This window comes from Bombina bombina, chromosome 6, assembly GCF_027579735.1.
Source record: "Bombina bombina isolate aBomBom1 chromosome 6, aBomBom1.pri, whole genome shotgun sequence".
Taxonomy (NCBI): domain Eukaryota; kingdom Metazoa; phylum Chordata; class Amphibia; order Anura; family Bombinatoridae; genus Bombina; species Bombina bombina.
In genome coordinates this window covers 1,047,472,698-1,047,496,953 of record NC_069504.1, presented here as the reverse complement: position 1 = coordinate 1,047,496,953, position 24,256 = coordinate 1,047,472,698, and the positions used below count along the sequence as shown (strand labels likewise).

Here is a 24,256-nt window from a genome sequence, read left to right as displayed (position 1 = left end):
GTGTGTATGTCTTTGTGCATTTTCTGTGGATGTCTGTGAGGGTGTGTGCATATGTTTTTGAGCTTTTTCTATGGGTGTCTCTGTGAGGGTGTGTGTATGTTTGTCTTTGTGTATTTTCTCTGGATGCCTCTGTGAGGGTGGGTGTGTATGTCTGTTTTCTGTGGATGTCTCTGTGAGGGTGTGTGTATGTATGTATGTATGTATGTCTGTGTTTTCTGTGGATGTCTCTGTGAGGGTGTGTGTTTTCTGTGGGTGTCTCTATGAGGGTGTGTGTATGTCTGTGTGTTTTCTGTGGATGTCTCAGTGAGGGTGTGTGTATGTATGTCTTTCTGTGTTTTGTGGTTGTCTGTGTGTGTATGTCTTTGTGTGTTTTCTGTGGGTGTCTCTGTTTGTATGTCTTTGTGTGTTTTCTGAGGCAGTCTCTGTCTGTGTTTCCTTGGGTGTATATGCAAGTTTGAGTTTGTGTGTGTCCATTGTCTGTTCCTTTTTAGGACATTTTGACATTACTACTGATTTTTCACATCTTTCTACAGACTTTGAAACTAACGAGACCTTTCCAGAAGTCACCAATCCACCATTTAACCTTTAAATTATTGTTTAGGCAGTTCAGGGCCCTTCCTTTCAGCCACTGCATGCTGCTGTCATCATTTAATTGGCATCTTCCTTTACAAAAAGATAATCAGAACTCCATATTTTGTTTTCTAAATCTCCTTTGTTTTACAAAACTGTAGTTTACCTCATTACTTGTCAGGTCAACGTAAACAAGTGCTGAGTGTCTGTTTGGGTGTCTGTGTCTGAGTGTGTTTTTTTGCTTGTCTGCTAGAGTGTCTATATGTGAATCCTTATGTGCGAGTGTGTGTGTGTGTTTCAGTGTATGAGTGTGTCTGTGTATGTAACTACATATACAACATTTCCAAGTTTAAATAGACACAAGAATAAAGTGCATATGGGTTTTAGTCACTTGGTCAAAAATTGCACATGTCAAGAGGGGGGGGGGGCCCTGATCAATGGTTCAGTCAGGGGCCCCAAAATTTCTAGTGGCGGCCCTGGTCCTCCGCTACTAACCAATATCTGCCATACATCCAATTGGGCTCTATAAAGATCTATAGCCTTTTCCCATGCAATGGTCAGCATCTGGTGTTAAACTGACTTCAGAGGGAAGTGCTAGGGTCAGGTGTTTTGCAAAGGAAGGCAAATTGAAAATGGGAGCTGTGCCAATAAGGAAAAAAAACAATTTAAGGTGGTTTAGGAAGGAACAAAGTTAGAGTCATGATAAAAGTTTTTTAGAGGGAGCAAGACAAGGAAAGTACAAACATGCATGTCTAACAAAGAAAGTACAAACATGTATGTCTAACAAAGAAAGTACAAACATGCATGTCTAACAAAGAAAGTACAAACATGCATGTCTAACAAAGAAAGTACAAACATGCATGTCTAACAAAGAAAGTACAAACATGCATGTCTAACAAAGAAAGTACAAACATGCATGTCTAACAAAGAAAGTACAAACATGCATGTCTAACAAAGAAAGCACAAACATGCATGTCTAACAAAGAAAGTACAAACATGCATGTCTAACAAAGAAAGTACAAACATGCATGTCTAACAAAGAAAGTACAAACATGCATGTATAACAAAGAAAGCACAAACATGCATGTCTAACAAAGAAAGTACAAACATGCATGTCTAACAAAGAAAGTACAAACATGCATGTATAACAAAGAAAGCACAAACATGCATGTATAACAAAGAAAGCACAAACATGCATGTCTAACAAAGAAAGTACAAACATGCATGTCTAACAAAGAAAGTACAAACATGCATGTCTAACAAAGAAAGTACAAACATGCATGTATAACAAAGAAAGTACAAACATTCATGTCTAAAAAAGAAAGTACAAACATGCATGTCTAACAAAGAAAGGACAAACATGCATGTCTAACAAAGAAAGTACAAACATGCATGTCTAACAAAGAAAGTACAAACATGCATGTCTAACAAAGAAAGCACAAACATGCATGTCTAACAAAGAAAGTACAAACATTAATGTCTAACAAAGAAAGTACAAACATGCATGTCTAACAAAGAAAGTACAAACATTCATGTCTAAAAAAGAAAGTACAAACATGCATGTCTAACAAAGAAAGCACAAACATGCATGCCTAACAAAGAAAGTACAAACATGCATGTATAACAAAGAAAGTACAAACATGCATGTCTAACAAAGAAAGCACAAACATGCATGTCTAACAAAGAAAGTACAAACATGCATGTCTAACAAAGAAAGTACAAACATGCATGTCTAACAAAGAAAGTACAAACATGTATGTCTAACAAAGAAAGTACAAACATTCATGTCTAAAAAAGAAAGCACAAACATGCATGTCTAACAAAGAAAGTACAAACATTAATGTCTAACAAAGAAAGCACAAACATGCATGTCTAACAAAGAAAGTACAAACATTAATGTCTAACAAAGAAAGCACAAACATGCATGTCTAACAAAGAAAGTACAAACATTCATGTCTAACAAAGAAAGTACAAACATGCATGTCTAACAAAGAAAGTACAAACATTCATGTCTAACAAAGAAAGTACAAACATTCATGTCTAACAAAGAAAGTACAAACATGCATGTCTAACAAAGAAAGTACAAACATTCATGTCTAAAAAAGAAAGTACAAACATGCATGTCTAACAAAGAAAGCACAAACATGCATGTCTAACAAAGAAAGTACAAACATGCATGTCTAACAAAGAAAGTACAAACATGCATGTCTAACAAAGAAAGTACAAAAATGCATGTCTAACAAAGAAAGTACAAACATGCATGTATAACAAAGAAAGTACAAACATGCATGTCTAACAAAGAAAGTACAAACATGCATGTCTAACAAAGAAAGTGCAAACATGCATGTCTAACAAAGAAAGTACAAACATGCATGTCTAACAAAGAAAGTACAAACATGCATGTCTAACAAAGAAAGCACAAACATGCATGTCTAACAAAGAAAGTACAAACATGCATGTCTAACAAAGAAAGTACAAACATGCATGTCTAACAAAGAAAGCACAAACATGCATGTCTAACAAAGAAAGCACAAACATGCATGTCTAACAAAGAAAGTACTTTTAGGGCCTGATATTGAAAACCTCGTCGATCAGATGACATATTCTAAGAAGTCTCGTCATTATGAGGGGGCCCTTTAAAAAATGTTTAGAAAGGCAAATTTTATCTTCAGGCATGTTTATGTTGCTATTTAGGGGCCGAATTATCAAGCTCTGAATGGAGCTTGATGCCCCTTGTTTCAAAAGACCGCTGCTCCATATCTTGTCTGCCTGCTCTGAGGCGGCGGACAGAAATCAACCCGATCGAATACGATTGGGTTGATTGACACCCCCTGCTAGCAAATCTGCAGGGGGGGAGGTATTGCACAAACAGTTCACAAGAACTGCTTGTGCAGTGATAAATGCTGACAGCTACATCGTATCATGTCCGCTCACACTTTGATAAATAGAAACTGAAGTTGATACATGTGGGGTTGTGTATAAATAAATAATATAGATGAAAGACAGACAAATACATACAGATGTTTGTGTGTATTAAGGAGTGGCAATGTCTTACAGATTCCTACACACAAGGAGAAACAAATATTGCACTGTATTACCAGAAATGCAAATGTGCTGTCTTTTTATTTTCTACTGTTCTTTTGCACCTATTACCAGACTTTTATTAGTTTATTTTAAACAACTTTTTCTTCTTTCAAGCAAATTGCATACGGTATTAATACCCCACCTAGACTGTGTTTTGCTGATGCATTTTAAACATCTTTGCAATGTACATCTGTTACCAAATTTGCTCTATTATCTTGGTATCCTTTGTTGAATAGTAAATCTAGGTAGGTTTAAAGTTGTTTAAGAGAGAGCACGTGTCTTTAGAACTCTATGGCCGCAGTTTTTGCAACAATGTATAATATTGCTCCAAACAAGGAAGCAAATTTAATAAATGAAGTAAACTAGAAATTTTTCATTTATAAATCTGAATTATGAAAGTTTATTTTTTTACTTTAATGTCCCTTTAAGGTTCAGGTCAGAGCATAATAAAGAATAAATATAGAAACAAAAGTCTGTACGTGTATGTTAAAGTGTGCGCAAGAGACACCAAACTACTCCAACCCTAAAAGTCCCTCACATTAGGGAAAAAACGATAGTTAGAGAACAATATATGGAGAAGCGCTAAAAGAAGCTAAAGGTGTATTAGAAAACACAGTTTGAGAAATATAACTTGCTATGCAAAAAGGTTTAATCAGACATTCAAATAGAGTACAAATCCTGTACAGATATAATACATAAATGTAAAGACATTAAAAATCGGACGTCTCCGATATGATAAAATGCACACAACCGGATAAAAACAATTGACTGCTGTTGCCAATAAGATAGATTAAATCCCTGCGTTCATCAAATAGATCGTTAAGGCCCCCAAAGGAACATATAAGGGGATCAGTTCCAGATAAGATTCATACGTATTACCTTCTAAAGTTCCGTTTGTTCAGTAACACCTCCGTGAGGCGTATGCGTATCCAGTGACGTCACTGGTCAGGGTTGTTGTCTCCAAGAGAAGATCCTATTGGTCAGGATCGCTGACAGGCTGAAAATAGCGGCCGCTATAATGTAGATAGATAAAAAGAGGAATCCCCGCTCTTAGTGCAACACAGCACGCAGGGTTAAACTTCGTTACTTGTATCAGCTTACATCCGAATCTCTCTTTAGAATCTTCTTGCAGCCCACGGGCTTAGTTGGGGAATCTTGGAACCAGCTTGGCTTAAGACCGTCTCTTTTCCCAGTGCGGTCCTAGTGCTCACCGTGGAATTGCGTACAGCACAATAGATTTAGCTGCAACCCTTGTACTTATCAGTATAGTATTAGAGTCCTTATAGGTGTAATCGAAAGTACAGGATAGCTGTGGTTTGTCATCAACGCGTTTCTCCCTCTTACAGGGCTTTCTTGAGAAAGATTCTAAAGAGAGATTCGGATGTAAGCTGATACAAGTAACGAAGTTTAACCTTGCGTGCTGTGTTGCACTAAGAGCGGGGATTCCTCTTTTTATCTATCTACATTATAGCGGCCGCTATTTTCAGCCTGTTAGCGATCCTGACCAATAGGATCTTCTCTTGGAGACAACACCCCTGACCAGTGACGTCACTGGATACGCATACGCCTCACGGAGGTGTTACTGAACAAATGGAACTTTAGAAGGTAATACGTATGAATCTTATCTGGAACTGATCCCCTTATATGTTCCTTTGGGGCCTTAACGATCTATTGATGAATGATGAACGCAGGGATTTAATCTATCTTATTGGTAACAGCAGTCAATTGTTTTTATCCGGTTGTGTGCATTTTATCATATCGGAGACGTCCGATTTTTAATGTCTTTACATTTATGTATTCTATCTGTACAGGATTTATACTCTATTTGAATGTCTGATTAAACCTTTTTGCATAGCAAGTTATATTTCTCAAACTGTGTTTTCTAATACACCTTTAGCTTCTTTTAGCGCTTCTCCATATATCTTTGTTCTAGAAACAAAAGTCCTTTTATCATGAAACTTCTATTAAGTGTGTGGGATTCTAATCTGGAATACATGATCAGTTAAACTCAAACCTAGCAGTTTTAGTCATTGAATTGTGCTATATAATTATGCTAATTATCATGGCAGTATTTTTTTCCAAGAAAGGAGGCACAACTAATAATAAATGCGCACGTTCAAGCTTTGTATATTATTTAATAAAAGTAGACACATTTATATACATAACAGTGCACACTTTATATATTCATTCATATAGATAGCCACACATACACATATATACATAACAGTACACACTGTATATATTAATTCATATAGATAGCCACACATACACATATATACATAACAGCGCACACTTTATATATTAATTCATATAGATAGCCACACATACACATATATACATAACAGTACACACTGTATATATTAATTCATTTAGATAGACACACATACACATATATACATAACAGTACACACTGTATATATTAATTCATATAGATAGACACACATACACATATATAAATAACAGTACACTCTTTATATATTAATTCATAAAGTTAGAGATACACATATATACATAACAGTGCACGCTTTATATATATTAATTCATAAAGGTAGTGTCACATACACAAATATACATAACAGTGCATGATTTATATACTAATTCATATAGGTAGTAATATACATACACATATATACATAATGAAGCACCCTTTATATACTAAGTCATATAGGTAGTGATATACATACACATATATACATAATGAAGCACCCTTTATATACTAAGTCATATAGGTAGTGATATACATATACATATATACATAATGAAGCACCCTTTATATACTAAGTCATATAGGTAGTGATATACATACACATATATACATAATGAAGCACCCTTTATATACTAAGTCATATAGGTAGTGATATACATACACATATATACATAATGAAGCACCCTTTATATACTAAGTCAGATAGGTAGTGATATACATACACATATATACATAATGAAGTACCCTTTATATACTAAGTCATAAAGGTAGACACACATACACATATATACATAACAGGGCATGCTTTATATATCAATTCATATAGGTAGTGATAAGCATACACATATATACATAATAGTGCATGCTTTATATATTAATTCATATAGACACACATACACATACAGTATATACATAATATAGACATATAATACACATATATACATAACATAGACATATAAACACATACACATACAGTATATACATAATATAGACATATAATACACATATATACATAATATAGACATATAAACACATACACATACAGTATATACATAATATAGACATATAATACACATATATACATAACATAGACATATAAACACATACATATACAGTATATACATAATATAGACATATAATACACATATATACATAATATAGACATATAAACACATACACATACAGTATATACATAATATAGACATATAATACACATATATACATAACATAGACATATAAACACATACACATACAGTATATACATAATATAGACATATAATACACATATATACATAACATAGACATATAAACACATACACATACAGTATATAAATAACAGACATATAAACACTTACACATACAGTATATAAATAACAGACATATAAACACATACACATACAGTATATACATAATATAGACATATAATACACATATATACATAACATAGACATATAAACACATACACACAGGCATTCATACATACATTTATATGCAAAGACACATTTGTATGCAAACAAAAATACATTTAACTTATTCATTCAAACATATGCAAACAGGATGTTGTTTTATAGAAGATTGTGACACTTTTTAGTCAAACAGAATATTTAAAGAGTAATATGTAGAATTATAGTTCAAGTATCTCTTCTTCATACTAATATTGTTCCCTTTGCTGTATACGTAAGTTCTCGGTCTTGAGACTGTCATTTATTAATTACGTTAATGTTCTCTTTATACAATGTCAACAATAAAGTCATATGTTTAAAAGAGAAACAAGATCAAATCTTACAACAGCATCATTGTGTTATGTTATGTAAAATTCTGTCTTTATATGTTCGCCATGGCAATCAATCTTAGTTTAAAACAATGTGTCACAAGCAGCTGTACATCTCATTAGTTATGCATGTCCTTAAAATGACATTGTACTCAATTTGTTTGTGCTTCATTCAAAGGAGGGTATTTCAAAATGTATTGCAGCATTTTCTTAATTTATCATCCTGCGCTGAATAAACAACAATTTTCCTTTTAGGCTTTTTAAGGATTTACCCTTTCAATACAAACATTTTAATATATTTAATTGTTGTTCTATCATATGAAAGGTAGAAAATGTTTCAAGGGACAGTCTACACCTTAGTCATCTTCAGGGATAGGCACAGACAAAGGCTGTGGCGGACATTTTCTAAAGTACAGACCTTAGTTAAGGACACCAAGGTACATTTGCAATTAAAAACATTATTTTATACTGCTTGGTGTTATTATACTGATGCAGATACCACTGATCCTATAACCAGCCCTCCTCTGGCTATACCCATGTGCCAGTGTCACTACTGTGTCATTATATAGTGCTGGATGTTGTTATACCGATGCAGATACCACTGATCCTATAACCAGCCCTCCTCTGGCTATACCCATGTGCCAGTGTCACTACTGTGTCATTATATAGTGCTTGGTGTTATTATACTGATGCAGATACCACTGATCCTATAACCAGCCCTCCTCTGGCTATACACATGTGCCAGTGTCACTACTGTGTCATTATATAGTGCTGGGTGTTATTATACTGATGCTGATACCACTGATCCTATAACCAGCCCTCCTCTGGCTATACCCATGTGCCAGTGTCACTACTGTGTCATTATATAGTGCTGGCTGTCATTATACTGATGCAGATACCACTGGTTCTATAACCAGCCCTTGTCTGGCTATACGCATGTGCCAGTGTCACTACTGTGTCATTATATAGTGCTGGGTGTTATTATACTGATGCAGATACCACTGATCCTATAACCAGCCCTCCTCTGGTTATACCCATGTGCCAGTGTCACTACTGTGTCATTATATAGTGCTGGGTGTTATTATACTGATGCAGATACCACTGATTCTATAACAAGCCCTCCTCTGGCTATACCCATATGTCAGTGTCACTAATGTGTTATTATATAGCGCTGGGTGTTATTATACTGATGAAGACACCACTGATCCTATAACCAGCCCTCCTCTGGCTATACCCATGAGCCAGTGTCACTACTGTGTCATTATATAGTGCTGGATGTTGTTATACCGATGCAGATACCACTGATCCTATAACCAGCCCTCCTCTGGCTATACCCATGTGCCAGTGTCACTACTGTGTCATTATATAGTGCTTGGTGTTATTATACTGATGCAGATACCACTGATCCTATAACCAGCCCTCCTCTGGCTATACACATGTGCCAGTGTCACTACTGTGTCATTATATAGTGCTGGGTGTTATTATACTGATGCTGATACCACTGATCCTATAACCAGCCCTCCTCTGGCTATACCCATGTGCCAGTGTCACTACTGTGTCATTATATAGTGCTGGCTGTCATTATACTGATGCAGATACCACTGGTTCTATAACCAGCCCTTGTCTGGCTATACGCATGTGCCAGTGTCACTACTGTGTCATTATATAGTGCTGGGTGTTATTATACTGATGAAGATACCACTGATCCTATAACCAGCCCTCCTCTGGCTATACCCATGTGCCAGTGTCACTACTGTGTCATTATATAGTGCTGGGTGTTATTATACTGATGCAGATACCACTGGTTCTATAACAAGCCCTCTTCTGGCTATACCCATATGTCAGTGTCACTAATGTGTTATTATATAGTGCTGGGTGTTATTATACTGATGCAGATACCACTGGTTCTATAACAAGCCCTCCTCTGGCTATACCCATATGTCAGTGTCACTAATGTGTTATTATATAGCGCTGGGTGTTATTATACTGATGCAGACACCACTGATCCTATAACCAGCCCTCCTCTGGCTATACCCATGAGCCAGTGTCACTACTGTGTCATTATATAGTGCTGTTTGTTATTATACTGATGCAGATACCACTGATTCTATAACCAGCCCTCCTCTGGCTATACCCATGAGCCAGTGTCACTACTGTGTCATTATATAGTGCTGGGTGTTATTATACTGATGCAGATACCACTGATCCTATAACCAGCCCTTGTCTGGCTATACGCATGTGCCAGTGTCACTACTGTGTCATTATATAGTGCTGGGTGTTATTATACTGATGCAGATACCACTGATTCTATAACAAGCCCTCCTCTGGCTATACCCATGAGCCAGTGTCACTACTGTGTCTTTGTATAGTGCTGGGTGTTATTATACTGATGCAGATACCACTGATTATATAACCAGCCCTTGTCTGGCTATACCCATGTGCCAGTGTCACTACTGTGTCATTATATAGTGCTGGGTGTTATTATACTGATGCAGATACCACTGATTCTATAACCAGCCCTCCTCTGGCTATACCCATGTGCCAGTGTCACTACTGTGTCATTATATTGTGCTGGGTGTTATTATACTGATGCAGATACCACTGATCCTATAACCAGACCTCCTCTGGCTATACCCATGTGCCAGTGTCACTACTGTGTCATTATATAGTGCTGGCTGTTATTATACTGATGCAGATACCACTGATCCTATAACCAGCCCTCCTCTGGCTATACCCATGTGCCAGTGTCACTACTGTGTCATATAGCGCTGGTTGTTATTATGCTGATGCAGATACCAGTGACCCTATAACCAGCCATTGTCTTGCTATACGCATGTGCCAGTGTCACTATTGTGTCTTTGTATAGAGCTGGGTGTTATTATACAGAGGCAGATACACATCCAGTATTTCACTCAGGCTTTATTTATTCCATAACTTATCACCCAATATCGCTAGCAGTCTCTTGACAAGCCACTAACTTTATTCACACTACATATTTTTTTTATTCCTATTATTTATTCAGAAAAAAAAGATATATACTAAGGTTGTGGCGGACACTGCAAGGGCTAGTCATGGACACCAGTGTCCGTGTACGTACACCTTGCCTATCCCTGGTCATCTTAAAGTCTTACCTTTGATTAGCTACCTCTATGCACTCTGCTGAATAGTATTGACAGTCTGTTGAATCCAACTAGTGAGCCTTTTGTGAAGCAATATACAGCCCAAATTGTGATATCATCAGAGGGTGGAGCTTGGCAGCCATTTCAAAACTGTCCAGAAACAATATTCATTTCAAAATAACTTTTTTACCGTTCCTGCTGCATGATATAGAAAATGTGCAGGAGGCTATTTGCAGCTTAATCTAAGGTAAGACTTTAAGATGACTAAGGGGTACACTGTCCCTTTAAGTATAGTCTTAGTTTAACTGAACATTATCATTAACAGTTAGCATAAGGAGTTTAAAATTGCCATTTTTATCAACAATATATGCACAGATTTGCTGTTTCAGAGTAGTCAAGGGATAGATCCCTTGAAAAGTACGGGGAATGTATATTTGTATTCTCCTTTGTGACACACTGTAGAATTTTCCTATACACAGACAATCTTAGGAATAATGCATTATGCAATCCAGGTCTCCTATTGTTTACGAAAAAGTATAACATTATTGTTAATTTAAAAAGACAATGCAAATAATGATTTTATATTGAAATAGTTTTTTATTTTGGGTAAGTAAATATTTGATGGGTGCTTTAAATGAGTTTTATGTCCCTTTAAATTTGCTGTATCAAATCCATGCTTATTGAATTGAATTAGTGGGACAAAATCCTGTAATAAATGTATCTTAAATTATTTTGCTCCTGCAGGGTGGGATGTATGTTTTCCAGCTCTTTGATTATTACGCTGCCAGTGGGACCTGCCTGCTTCTGGTTGCTATTTTTGAAGTGATCTGCATTGCATGGGTGTATGGTGAGTGTACATTCTACTACGTGGGTCATACTCACAGACAGCTGAAAACATTTTCAAGGCATAACACAGGAAATTCCACCTCTAGGTGCAGATCGGTTCTATGATGTTTTGGAAGACATGATTGGCTACAGACCATGGCCAGTGGTTAAATACTGCTGGCTGTTTGCCACCCCGGGAGTATGTCTGGTGAGTTCCAAGGGCATAGCTCTTAATGTAATAATATATGTGCTCCCCCTACTAATATTGAGACTAGTTTCCTGCTTGTAATATATGGATACAATAGCATTTACTTCAGTGTAAAGATTTTTCCACCCTCTGTAACAGTCAAGAAAAATCTCTGCTATAGTGGAGCAAATCAACCTTATGGAGTGTGTCCTACTGTTCTGAAGGTTTTAAAAAATAGCACCCCCCCCCCTTGATAGAGAATTGTTCACTGCCACATTTATTTGCACACACACAGAACATTCAGTAGCCATGGATTACATATATAATTATTGTAGTCTCCAAGGACATTGATGCTTCAGTTTTCAAAGCCACCCACACCTCTGTATTCTATTTATTCTCCTGGCTACACAGTGTCTTATGATTGTAGCAGTTTATAATAATGACACCTAGACTGCTCGCATTTCTGTTTAGATAATGAATTGCATACTAATGTTTATTATGATAGATTATCCTACAGTATTATTTACATAACACACCATTTTCAATGACTAATGATAAAATATCTTTTTTCCTTTTACAAATAATAAAATGTACTACTGCCTTTGCAGTAATATATAGACAGCTCATATAGCTTTACAAATATTACAATATAATATTCTTCTCCCTATGCAGTAATATATAGCCAGATCATGTACTCATTTATATTTTCTCTATATGTACAGATATATTTAATGCATATGGACATGACTATTTATTTTCTTGTGCTAATATATTAATATGACATTCCTTTTCTGTATTGATGATTTAGTCTGTTTTATTTAAATCAGTTTATCATCTATCTATCCATCATAGGATGTAAGCTATTATGATTATTATTATTGTAAGATAAGCTATTATTTTAGACGTAGTATTATTAATTGTATAACTTGTAATAGGCTACCATATCCCATAGTACTGTATAGCATTACAATAAACAAGAACAAGGCATGGGTAGCAAACCAAAATAAAAGAATCTGAATGCCCTGCTTCCAAGAGATCTTATTAACAGTGCTGGTGAACACAAAGATGTAAAATAAAAAGACAAAATAGATGTTTAAAGGGACATGAAACCTCAATTTTTCTTCCATGAGTTATCAAATTTTCTATATTTCTCTTGGTATCTTTTGTTGATTTAAGGTCAGGAGCGTACACATGTCTAGAGCACTATATGGCAGCAGTTTTGCAAAAATGGTCATTTGCGAGAGCACTAGATGACACCACTATGTCCTGGCATGTTGTGCTCCAGACACCAACTTAGATATCTCTTCAACTTAGGATAACACAAAGCAAAATTGATCATAGATATAAATTGAAAGAAATTTTGGGTTTCACGTCCCTTTAACTAAGACAAAGCTACTTATTTTAATATATCATTAATATATCTCTTCTTGTAGTCGTACTTGACTCACTTACAGTTTTTCCTGCCTCCATAGGGAACGTTCCTCTTCTCTTTGATAAAGTACACTCCCCTGAAATACAATAACAGCTATGTGTACCCAACATGGGGATATGTTATTGGTTGGCTTATGGCGTTTTCCTCCATGATCTGCATCCCTTTGTATGCCATCTATATCATCATGAGGACTAAGGGTCCCTTCATCCAGGTAATGGCAGTAGGTAGATTGGTGGGAATGCTAGATCAAAAATGTTTTAGCTCGGGAATATTGAGCCATGGCTATGTCAAGTGAAGTATGTTACTGTGCATGAAATATAGACACACAACTATTTGCAATAAGTTGGTGGGAATTAAATAGTATTTCTAACCAATCATTTAAAAGTAAGGTCTAAAGTGGACCTATCAGCTCGCAACATGGTTTCTTACTAAAGGCTTACATTCAAAACTGGTAAGCACATCTTAGCAATTAGCATGTACAGCATTAGTGAATCTTGCTTGTCTTATGCTAATTATTGTCAGTGAGGTAACATGTTTACCATTTTGTTATTATGCCTCTAGCACATCAGCACACATAAGCACACCATTATCTAGAGTTATTGACAGACACTGCAATTCCTCTGTTATTCTACAGATCTAAATATCTATAACACAAGAGACAGAGTGCGCCACATAGTGCAGGTCAAAACAAACAGGAAGTAGGAGTGCAGAGTACAGATATCCTACTCACGTGATGGAGAGCACTAATGTGCAGTACAAGCAAGCCGGGTCCAAAGAGTCGCCCAGCAGACTCCCAGGCAGCTGGAACTGGTCGTTTCCTTATCCCAGCCAGGGGATCCAAGAGGACAATGTAGTTCCCACAATATTCTCCAGTAGTAGATAGAACAAGTTGTTACTGCTCTCCAAAGCACAGTGGATATGATGTGTAACCCACAGGCTATCTGATAGCCTGATGAAACCGTGCTGTGACACGGAGAAACGCGCTGCATATGTTGTTTTAACTTTTTAATAAACTTGTTGATGTTACGCTACATCGCTGCTGCACTTTATTATATCTGGATCTATCACCCTTTGTGCTTCCTGTGGGTTACACATCATATCCACTGTGCTTTGGAGAGCAGTAACCACTGGTTCTGTCTACTACTGGAGAATATTGTGGGAACTACATTGTCCTCTTGGATCCCCTGGCTGGGATAAGGAAAACGACCAGTTCCAGCTGCCTGGGAGTCTGCCGGGCAACTCTTTGGACCCGGCTTGCTTGTACTGCACATTAGTGCTCTTCATCACATGCGTAGGATATCTGTACTCTACACTCCTACTATCTGTTTGTTTTGACCTGCACTATGTGGCAAACTCTGTCTCTTATGTTATAGATATTTCGATCTTGTGTCGGGGCACGACACAACAGAGGAGCTGCCTGGGAAGTGTATCTGGATACTGTCATTCTTTACTATTCCACTTTTTTTTTATTGATATTTTATTTTTTGATTGATATTGATTGGTATTATCCTATTTTTTTATACTGTGTCATTTATGCATTATATTTTTGCTTACATATTCATTATATTTGTTGGGGTATTTTTTAAGATACTACTGCTGATTATATTTTATTGATTTTATTTAATTATATTATTTATACCATTGAAGATATATCACTATATATTAACACATATTCCATTGCATATTTATATATTCTTAAAAATATATTTCATCATATATATATATTACTGTATACACTATTATTATATCTATACCATATACCACTATATACTTAGATATCTCGGAAGGATATTCTATTGTATATACCATTGAATTATTTTATTTCCTTTTTATTCTTGGGCCTCATATTGATACCTGCCTGCCTTCTGCCGGCTGTGTATCTGATTATACATAATTCTACAGATCTCATTCAATGAAGACAGGATAGATTGAGTGCTGAATTTACATCTTTGCACATTTTGTTTAGGAAACTAAATAAGAATAACAAATATTTCCTATACAGGTTCTTTTACACTTTTTTAATGAAACAAGATACGTTTTTGTTACACTGCACAATTCTCACAAATAAGTTTTAATGATGAATAAGGTGTTAAAGGTTAGAAAATGATTGTAAATGACATGACATATTCATGTTAATGTGTCTCCTGACAGAGGCTGAAACAACTGGTAACCCCTGATGCTGACCTTCCACAGCCTAAAAAGTATCTTGCAGACCCTGTGGAACTCAAGAAAAATGTTCTTCTGGCAGTGGAGGCTAAGGATGGACTTATCATGTATGATAAAGAGACACGCTTCTGAGCTACCTGCTAATACTTGTCAGAATCAGCTGAAGGGGTCTCCTCGCCCTAGTAGAATACTTGCCACCGCTCCCTTTGTATAGCACCTCTCTACATCTCACTTCTTTAACATCTATGTATTAGGATATTGATCCAGGGCATTATATGTCTCCCACCCATTCTGTGATTTTGTCTTTCTTCTATCTTGTAACCTCATTGTATCTCCTCTCACTCTCTCTCTCTCGCTCTTACTCTCTTTTTTGCTCTCTCATTCTCACACTATCTCTCATTGTACTATACCTAGTAACTGTCTGATTCTTTCATACCTACAGACATTTTCCAGTACTAGTCTGAGACAACTGTTGAGAGCAGTGTTGGGAAGTGAACTCACTAGACACTATAGGGCTTATATATAGAAGCTTTACTCTGTATTCTGCAGGGGCAAGTTTATTGCTTATACAAGTGTTTCTAGATGCCAAGTGATGTACTTGAAAGATGTAGCACCCATATTAGTTGGGGACAATGTTGATTCACATTTACTGAGAGAACAGCAGCCAGGAACATATACGTTTTTCTCAATGTTCAAGAGACTGATGCTATATGTTTCAAATGGTATATAAAATAGGTACTAGTTACTGCAGGTTCTGGGATCATAGACCCAAACTGGTATAGTCTTACCGTTTCCACTACATTGGGCATACATGTATTTCATCAGTTCATAGTTACATGGCATGCTAGATTAGCAAATAATGGTAATGACTCTTTACTAAAACAAATCTCATGTTAAGCTTTGGAGCTGCAAACTTAGCGAATCAGCACTTTAGGATTAATATGGAATTGGAGAGACTGGACTTACAGAAAAGCACTTAGACTGCAATACCACATATACTTTCTCTTTTTCTGTCTTTACATATTCATATGCCTAGGTTTCTGTTTCCTGTTCTGTTCTATAAAGCAGACCAATACAAAATCCGTTCAATAATGGGTTATCAAGTAACATAACAATATGAAAAAATTGTCTTATTTGAGAAGCCATAATTAGTGAATGTAATCCATATTATGTTGCCTCTCAGTACTCAAGATCAAATTATCTGATGTTAAATAATGTGGTATAAATGTACTTATAATGGTGAGGCTTCTCCAAAATGCTATGTTACCACAGGGAAAGCATTCTCTCAATTGTGAAGGTATTTCTCATTCTGTACTGAACCTGCTTGATAGAATAGTTCCTATCTCTTTGGTTCTGACTTTTGTTACTTACTTTAACACATCTTTCTCTGAGCCAGGTCTCTTTCAACACCAATGTACAGCACATATCATTCTCTCAATGTATTACAACCTCTCTCACTTACAATGCCATCTCTATGTACATCACACCTACATATTTCTGCTGTAAGTTAAGCTCCCATGTTTCTCAGAAAGAACCTTTTATTGTATATGTTCACTGTATTCTACCACACTTGGGCATATTAGACTGTTTGTGAAGGTTTCAGATGGTCTTCTGTTTACTCACTGCTATCAATGCAAATTTGCTGGAAGACAACTCCAGAGGCATCTTCTTTTCTCTTACTGAAGACTATATTTTGAGAAAAGAAAATTAATTTTAATATAAATACGAATAATACATATTCTTTGGACCAATGCTGGACAATGGAGCTGAGTAAGAAGGAAATAAGCGGGCATTTTCTTTTCGTTCACAGGACAATATGACTCACAGTGACTTTGATTCCAAACCAGCCAATAAACTTTAGGGGGGGGGGGGGGTTGTGGTCCAAGAGATAATTTTCCTGGTTTGAGCTATCACAATTAGTATTTTATCCCCATTTTCAGTTGTTTTTTTTCTAAATGCCATAATACTGTTTTCAAATTTTAGATACTTAACACTGGAAACAACCTGTATCCTAATCTATACCCAATGCCTTAATGGGAACTTGGATGATTTGTTAACCCACATTTTTAACGTAGTTATTCTTTATTAGACATTTTTATAAAAAATACAAAATAAATTTAACAATAAAACATACCAGAATCAATAAAGTAATTTACCGGGTTACACCTTCATTTGTGGATGGACAGAAAGGCAGAAATGTAAAAAAAGGCATATCAAATGAGCTTCAAGAGGCGGAGTATTTAGAAGTTTATTATTTACTATATAAAGTGCAGTGTTTACATTATTTAGCTGCTAGCTGTTTATACAGAGAGGCAGTGTATTTAGAAGTTTATTATTAACTATATAAAGTGCAGTGTTTACATTAGTGGGCAGAGTTACGGAAATTGCTGATCACCAGTTTTGACAATCACCAGTTTCGACACAACATGTCACCAACTTGCCTAAATGGAACTACACTAAACCCCAGTATTCATTTCTCCCTGCAAAATCTCTCAAATTAAAGGCAGATCAATTCTGAAGCAGAGAAAAAAAACACTCTCTCATGCAACCAAACAGTGGAATCTACAATAACAGAAAAAAATACATTACCATACATTTTAGTTATATGTGGTGTTTGGAAAAATTGCAACCCAACTAACGTCCATATCAAAACAATTTTGGGAAATACAACAACCGCCAGGAACATATTTACACAAATCCATCAATTTTATCCATTCCAGAGCTGTTACTGAAATTAATATGATGTAGATATACGTAAAAGAGGGAACATGAGTCTTCCAAAATGTCTCATCACAGCACATTTGGTCTCCCAATGAAAATAACAAAGTGGAGGACCACCAACCTGAAGAGCCACCGCAAATTGACAGTTCCGCTAGGATTGCAAATAAATGTATTGAATGTTACATCTCCTGTATCAAACCCCTGAGTATATCTTGTTAGCGTGCAATAATCTAGTTATGCACTAATATTGTATGTTACATCTCCTGTATCAAACCCCTGAGTATATCTTGTTAGCATGCAATAATCTAGTTATGCACTAATATTGTATGTTACATCTCCTGTATCAAACCCCTGAGTATATCTTGTTAGCATGCAATAATCTAGTTATGCACTAATATTGTATGTTACATCTCCTGTATCAAACCCCTGAGTATATCTTGTTAGCATGCAATAATCTAGTTATGCACTAATATTGAATGTTACATCTCCTGTATCAAACCCCTGAGTATATCTTGTTAGCGTGCAATAATCTAGTTATGCACTAATATTGTATGTTACATCTCCTGTATCAAACCCCTGAGTATATCTTGTTAGCATGCAATAATCTAGTTATGCACTAATATTGTATGTTACATCTCCTGTATCAAACCCCTGAGTATATCTTGTTAGCATGCAATAATCTAGTTATGCACTAATATTGAATGTTACATCTCCTGTATCAAACCCCTGAGTATATCTTGTTAGCGTGCAATAATCTAGTTATGCACTAATATTGTATGTTACATCTCCTGTATCAAACCCCTGAGTATATCTTGTTAGCATGCAATAATCTAGTTATGCACTAATATTGTATGTTACATCTCCTGTATCAAACCCCTGAGTATATCTTGTTAGCATGCAATAATCTAGTTATGCACTAATATTGTATGTTACATCTCCTGTATCAAACCCCTGAGTATATCTTGTTAGCATGCAATAATCTAGTTATGCACTAATATTGAATGTTACATCTCCTGTATCAAACCCCTGAGTATATCTTGTTAGCATGCAATAATCTAGTTATGCACTAATATTGAATGTTACATCTCCTGTATCAAACCCCTGAGTATATCTTGTTAGCATGCAATAATCTAGTTATGCACTAATATTGTATGTTACATCTCCTGTATCAAACCCCTGAGTATATCTTGTTAGCATGCAATAATCTAGTTATGCACTAATATTGAATGTTACATCTCCTGTATCAAACCCCTGAGTATATCTTGTTAGCATGCAATAATCTAGTTATGCACTAATATTGTATGTTACATCTCCTGTATCAAACCCCTGAGTATATCTTGTTAGCATGCAATAATCTAGTTATGCACTAATATTGTATGTTACATCTCCTGTATCAAACCCCTGAGTATATCTTGTTAGCATGCAATAATCTAGTTATGCACTAATATTGAATGTTACATCTCCTGTATCAAACCCCTGAGTATATCTTGTTAGCATGCAATAATCTAGTTATGCACTAATATTGTATGTTACATCTCCTGTATCAAACCCCTGAGTATATCTTGTTAGCATGCAATAATCTAGTTATGCACTAATATTGTATGTTACATCTCCTGTATCAAACCCCTGAGTATATCTTGTTAGCATGCAATAATCTAGTTATGCACTAATATTGTATGTTACATCTCCTGTATCAAACCCCTGAGTATATCTTGTTAGCATGCAATAATCTAGTTATGCACTAAAATGTAACCATTTTCAGAAAATTCACCTTTAGAGTCTTATTGTAAAATGTTGTCTATTGCCCAATAATTTCTTCCATTTCTCCCAAGGTTACTGCCACCAAACTATCTCTCTCAAGCCTCAGCAAGTTTTTAGGTTACTTATTGATTGTTGCTCTATAATGGCGAAATGCATAGTTTCTGAGAATCTGAAATGTCATCATGCTTATTTAATGTGAGAAATGGAAGATCTATTATTAACAATTGATTATAGTATAACTATGATGACAGTTTTCTGTCTACCACCACCATTTACTGTAAAAGTAAACATTTTAGTTGTGATGTTTTTATAGAAACATTCAACAACATATCCATTAAATCCACTAGTTAACGCCATCCAACTAAAATGTTCCAACATTCTCAGTTCCATTTTGAACAATTTCCAAGCTAAGAAACAAATGAAATAGTTTTAATCTGTATTTTATGTTTTTAATCAACTGTTTGCTTGTTTTTTTCAACTTTCGTGTTTTATAAAAACTGTTTAATGTATTTAATGAACGTTTTGATAGCAGAAGGATTATTAAATATCACAGCTTGCTTTGTACATGCTGTATACATCAGTATATTAACATGTAAGTCCACCAGCAGAGATGAAAATGATGCAAATATTGTGTAAAATAGAACTAAACTATATATTGAATAGTGTTAGTCACATTGATATTATTACCATGCTGTAACATAATTTAAACATGTAACTCCAGAAAGTTGAATACCTTTATGGACATTGGAATTAGGAAATAAAGATTGGGATACTTATAAAGGAAATCTATCAAAGGAATTAAAAGTATCAGCAATTTGTGTAGAGGTTACATTGAATAATTGGTTATTGGGTTGTAAGATAATATTTGACCCACTGTGCTCTTGGACTGTAACAATGTTTTGTTTTGTAAGTTTACGGTATTAGCCCAAATATCCTCTTTACTGAATAATACAAAAAAAATACTGTTTAGTTTTAACATATTTAGGGAAATATTCTTTAAATGTTCTTATCAATTTGATACATAAGATAACATTTAGGGCTATATTACAAGTAAGGCGCTATCTGTGCGTGTAAAAGAAAAAGTCAGCCCAATTGCCCCCCAAATAAAGAGGACAGTAGTTTAAAATAAAAAATAAATATGGGCTTTTTTATTTTATAAAAAAATGCACAAAGCAGTTATAAGGGGTTAAAGTGAGGGGGTGAGGGTGTTAGAAAAAAAATGGCACCTAAAGTGCTTTTACATGGAGGTGAATGGAGGACAGTGTTTTCACTATAAATTTATCTGTATACGCTTATCTTCATAAATATGTATGTGTTCATATGTCTGTATATACTGTATATATATATATATATATATATATATATATATATATATATATATATATATATATATATATATATATATATATATATATATATTTATTGCTGTCCAACGGAGCACGATTTGCCCCCTTCGCTGCACTAGGTGGTTTTCTGGTGGCTGTCGGGTTGAAAACGAGGCTCCTATTGGAGACTATGAGGCCCATTTATCAAGCTCCGTATGGAGCTTGAGGGCCCGTGTTTCTGGCGAGTCTTCAGACTCACCAGAAACACAAGTTATGTAGCAGCGGTCTAAAGACCGTTGCTCCATAACCCTGTCCGCCTGCTCTGATGAGGCGGACAGGAATCGCCACAATTCAACCCGATCGAGTATGATCATGTTGATTGACACCACCCTGCTGGCGGCCCATTGGCCACGAGTCTGCAGGGGACGGCGTTGCACCAGCAGCTCTTGTGAGCTGCTGGTGCAATGCTGAATATGGAGAGCGTATTGCTCTCCTCATTCAGCGATGTCTGTCGGACCTGATCCACACTGTCAGATCAGGTCCGACAGACATTTGATCATTCGGCCTCTATGGAAGCACACTCGAGCTTGGCTTCAGGGCAATGCAAACACAAGATTGTGTTTGCATTGTGCTGTACTCGTAATACCAGTGCACATTTACGAGCACAGGTATTACTGGCCCAGATTACAAGTTGAGTGGTAAATCCGTTACACCGCGCACAATGTGGCTTTAATGCAATTTCCATTGCGCTGCCATTACAAGTTTCAATCAAACTTTCTTTTTGCGTGCGTTATGCTGCGGTAACCCGCATAGCGCACACAAACCAAGTTCCGAATTGGCATGCATGCGCGTGTATTCCCCCATATAGATCAATGAAGAAAAAATGTTGGAAAAAAAACGTAATACCTGTGATTGCAAAATCGCCATAGCGTCTATGGAGAAAAGAAAGTTATCAAAAAAACCTAACACCTTAACATAATCCCCTAGTCTAATAACCCCTAAACCTCAGCCCCCCCCACATCGGCAACACTAAATAAAGCTATTAACCCCTAAACCGCCATCCCCCACATCACCAAAATTAAATTAAGCTATTAACCACTAAACCATCACCCCCACATCCCCAACACTAAATTAAGATATTAACCCCTAAACCGCTATCCCCCCACATCGCAACTACCAAAATTAAACTAATCACACGTAAACCTAACACCCCCTAACTTAAACAAAATTAAAATTAAATTAAAGTTAAAATATACTATCTTAAAATAAATAAAAACAAACATGTGAAGCAAAATTAAAACCTAAGTTTAAACTAAAATCAAACCTAAAATTACTTGTTAAAAAATTAAATACAAAAAAAAGGAACGGTGTAAAAGCCGGAACGGAACGGAACAGGCCGGAACAGGCCTTTTATGAAGGAAATTGATTTAAAATATAATGGAATGTGTTAGAGACTCTTGAGAACAATTTTAGTACCAAGAATATTTGTGATATAATAATTATTTAACCCTTTAACTACCAAAATAGTGTCCGGAACCAAACATAACAGCCCGGAACAGCACCTTCCCAGAAAACCAGATACACCAAATTCACCAGTCACACATGACTAAATGTTATAAGTGTAATCAGCCACAAACCATCCACATAAACCACATTCCAATACCCGTTCCGGCCTGTAAAACACTTTTTCATGAAAAGTGACGGAACGGCACCTTACCAGCAAACCAGATAAACCAAATTCACCAGTCACACATGACTAAATGTTATAAGTGTAATCAGCCACAAACCATCCACAGAAACCACGTTCCAATACCCGTTCCGGCCTGTAAAACACTTTTTCATGAAAAGTGACGGAACAGCACCTTACCAGCAAAACAGATACACCAAAATCACCAGTCACACATGAGTAAATGTTATAAGTGTAATCAGCCACAAACCATCCACAGAAACCACATTATGATATCTGTTCCGGCCTTTAATACACTTTATTATAAAAAGTGACGGAACGGCACCTACCCAGCAAAATATACAGACCAAATTCACCAGCCACACATAACTAGATGTGGTAAGTGTAATCAACCACAAACCATCCACAGAAACCACGTTCCAATACCCGTTCCGGCTTGTAAAACGCTTTTTCATGAAAAGTGACGGAATGGCACCTTACCAGCAAACCAGATACACCAAATTCACCAGTCACACATGACTAAATGTTATAAGTGTAATCAGCCACAAACCATCCACAGAAACCACATTATAATATCTGTTCCGGCCTTTAATACTCTTTTTTTATAAAAAGTGATGGAACGGCACCTTCCCAGCAAAATATACAGACCAAATTCACCAGCTGCACATAACTAGATGTGATAAGTGTAATCAACCACAAACCATCCACAGAAACCACGTTCCAATACCCGTTCCGGCCTGTAAAATGCTTTTTCATGAAAAATGACGGAACGGCGCCTTACCAGCAAACCAGATACACCAAATTCACCAGTCACACATGACTAAATGTTATAAGTGTAATCAGCCACAAACCATCCACAGAAACCACATTATGATATCTGTTCCGGCCTTTAATACACTTTTTTATAAAAAGTGACGGAACGGCACCTTCCCAGCAAAATATACAGACAAAATTCACCAGCCACACATAACTAGATGTGATAAGTGTAATCAACCACAAACCATCCACAGAAACCACGTTCCAATACCCGTTTTCAAATTTGGTCTGTATATGTTGTTGATAAGGTGCCGTTCCATCACTTTTCATGAAAAAGCATATTACCAGCCAGAATAGATATTGGAATGTGGTTTCTGTGAATGGTTTGTGGTTGATTACACTTATCACATCTAGTTATGTGTGGCTGGTGAATTTTGTCTGTATATGTTGCTGGGAAGGTGCCGTTCCATCACTTTTCATGAAAAAGTGTGTTACAGGCCGGAACGGGTATTGGAACGTGGTTTCTGTGGATGGTTTGTGGTTGATTACACTTATCACATCTAGTTATGTGTGGCTGGTGAATTTGGTCTGTATATGTTGCTGGGAAGGTGCCGTTCCGTCACTTTTTATAAAAAAGCGTATTAAA

The 24,256-nt window shown here is 36.1% G+C and overlaps 1 protein-coding gene across 1 annotated transcript in view; it reads left to right on the top strand.

Annotated features, from left to right (window-relative positions):
• The window catches only part of LOC128664124 (sodium- and chloride-dependent betaine transporter), a 224,767-nt gene extending 207,256 nt beyond the window's left edge, over window positions 1–17,511 (top strand). The window contains exons 12-15 of the mRNA XM_053718820.1: window positions 11,495–11,597; window positions 11,683–11,783; window positions 13,235–13,405; window positions 15,346–17,511. Coding sequence (XP_053574795.1) covers window positions 11,495–11,597; window positions 11,683–11,783; window positions 13,235–13,405; window positions 15,346–15,492 — 522 coding nt within the window. The 3' untranslated portion in view covers window positions 15,493–17,511. The remainder of the gene's footprint in view (window positions 1–11,494; window positions 11,598–11,682; window positions 11,784–13,234; window positions 13,406–15,345) is intronic.
• The last annotated feature ends 6,745 nt before the right edge of the window (window positions 17,512–24,256 follow it).